The sequence below is a fragment of the Borostomias antarcticus genome (genome assembly GCF_949987555.1).
Source record: "Borostomias antarcticus genome assembly, chromosome: 14".
Taxonomy (NCBI): domain Eukaryota; kingdom Metazoa; phylum Chordata; class Actinopteri; order Stomiiformes; family Stomiidae; genus Borostomias; species Borostomias antarcticus.
Genome location: NC_140247.1, coordinates 20,093,371 through 20,095,870, shown reverse-complemented (window position 1 = coordinate 20,095,870; position 2,500 = coordinate 20,093,371). Strand labels below are relative to the sequence as shown.

Below are 2,500 nucleotides of genomic sequence, written 5' to 3'. Positions count from 1 at the left end.
GGAGGCATGGTAAAACACAGCACATCGTCCCAGCGGGCGTCCCTCTCCAGGACCGAGGGTGAGTCCCAGATATCTGAACTCAAACACCTCAGTCTCCAGGAGCATGGAGGACCAGGCCTGGAGCAGGAAGAGACACCAGACCTCCCCACTCCCGAGGAGGGACACTGGGGCTTCCCGGACAGCGTCTACCTGCTAGCCGCAGCCATCTTCCAGAACACTCACCTGGACAAACCAGCTGCCCACCGGTTGGTTAGTTACGGCAAGCGGGCGGGACTTCCCTTGCCGGACGCTAAAGATGACGTGTCCCAGCGCAGTGCCTACGAGCTGGCCTTCAACACACTCAAATGTAAGTGAGCAGCGGAGAAGTCTGGGCTTGGGGTGATATTATGCAGATTCACACGGCACACACACACACACACACACACACACACACACACACACACACACACACACAGCAGCAGCAGCAGTGCTCTGCACACACATTGTCTACACACACATTGCTGGTCCATTATTTCACACTGATTGAATGCAGAGGCTGTGTCCAGAGACATTTATCGGGTAGGAAAATAACAAAGGGGATTCAGACGTACTCATTCTGATTAATTTCAGGCACCTTAAATTAAAACCTATTTGTCTCAGACAAACAGCCTGTTGGAGGTGGGAGGGAGCAGCCCGAGGGAAGCTAATTGACAGGCGGAATTGAATCCTGATAGAATGATGGAGGGAAAATGTAAGAGAAAAAAGGGACTTTGGACGGCCAGGGGGGAATTCTGGGTGAAGCTGCAAATCAATTTGGCCCATAATCTGTTATCTGTGGAGCCGCGGCCGGGCGGCCAAACTCACACAGCGTGCGATCGTCACCGTGGCGATAAACGAGGGGGGGAGTGGAGAGGGGGGGGGGGGAGGGGGGGGGGGGGGGGTTGAGGTCTGTCAGCATGAGCCGGCGGGATTGAATCGATTTATCTCCCTCTCGGTATGAGGGGTGGGCTAGTCAGCCCCGTCCTTAAAGTCCTGAAGGATTCTGGGCCTCTATGTTATCCTGCCCCAGCAGCGCTTGGATCAGTGCCCACCGACATATCCCATAATTATCTGATTTCAATGTTCCCTTACATCGCCTCGGAGAGCTCCAGAGTTCCATACACGCACCACACACACCCATACACACACCACACACACCTGTACACACACCACACACACCCATACACACACCACACACCCATACACACACCACACACACCCATACACACACCCATACACACACCCATACACAGACCACACACACTCGTACACACACCACACACACCCATACACACACCACACACACCCATACACACACCACACACACCCATACATACACCCATACACACACCCATACACACCCATACACACACCACACACACCCATACACACACCCGTACACACACCACACACACCCATACACACACCACATACACACACCACACACACCCATACACACACCACACACACCCATACACACACCACAAGCAGCGCTCCAGAGCTCCTAGGCTGTACTGTTAAATTAGATTTAAGAACTGCGTCTCAAAGGTGCACAGGTCATCCAGTAAAATAAGTTAGGGCATTTGGGTAGTTGTAAGTTGGTAGGAACATGGAGATCAGATCGTAATTGGTTAAGAGCCTTTTCTCATCCCACAAGCAGGGTACGTTGATAAGTCACTTCAGACCCGACTGGGCATTTGGCCTCTGTATCGGGCTATTACTCTCTTTGTTTTGTTTTTTTGAACTATTAGCAGTTCCAACCCTAGAAACATGCCCCTCTCCAGCGGAAAAGAAATGAGGCGATTAAAATGAGTTTCATCTCAGTCTTGATCTTCGCTTACAGCTTATTACCCAGACAGAGAATGTCTTTGTGTTATCAGAACTGCACACAGCGTTCCAGTCCTCCCCTTCCCTCGAACCCGCTTCGCCTCCCCGAATTAGCTCATTTGGAGAGCTTGGTAAGCGTCAGTGTGATAATGTCCTAGAGATATAATCGCGTGAAGCAAACGACGGCGGGGGTGGGGGTGGGGGGGCACCAGGGAACGTTGCAGTTGGCGTAATTATCGGACACCTGCGCGTTGCACGTTTTTTTCTCCCCTCAAATCCTGCCGTTAGAGTTGGGACCACGTCTCGTCGGGGATAGCCGAAGTACACCGTTTGTGGGGCTGAATTCATTTTCTAAATTACCCATCGTTTTCACCACGGCCTCTTCAATATTCACAGTAATTTACCTCAGAGTGGAGAAGCAACACTGAGCTGCTGAATGGGGAAACTATTCTACAGTTAAACCACAGCGTATTGGTTTGTTGAACACATTTATCTCCAGGTACTTTTAGTGTTGGTTGAAAGATTGGGGCCAAGTTAAATGATACAGCAGGGAAACCAATGTTAATCTCTCCCAAACCTCCTATGAACAGGATTGACTTTAGGGGCAGGAATCAATATACTAGTGACATACACATACAGTACATGCCCCACCACA

The 2,500-nt window shown here is 50.8% G+C and overlaps 1 protein-coding gene across 1 annotated transcript in view; it reads left to right on the top strand.

Moving 5' to 3' along the window:
• Positions 1 to 6: 6 nt before the first annotated feature.
• LOC311317532 (putative methyltransferase NSUN7) overlaps positions 7 to 2,500 on the top strand; it is a gene marked incomplete at both ends in the record, with an annotated part of 35,548 nt that continues 33,054 nt past the window's right edge. Inside the window, one exon of the mRNA XM_084448606.1 lies at positions 7 to 346. Within this exon, the coding sequence (XP_084304732.1) occupies positions 7 to 346 (340 nt within the window). The remainder of the gene's footprint in view (positions 347 to 2,500) is intronic.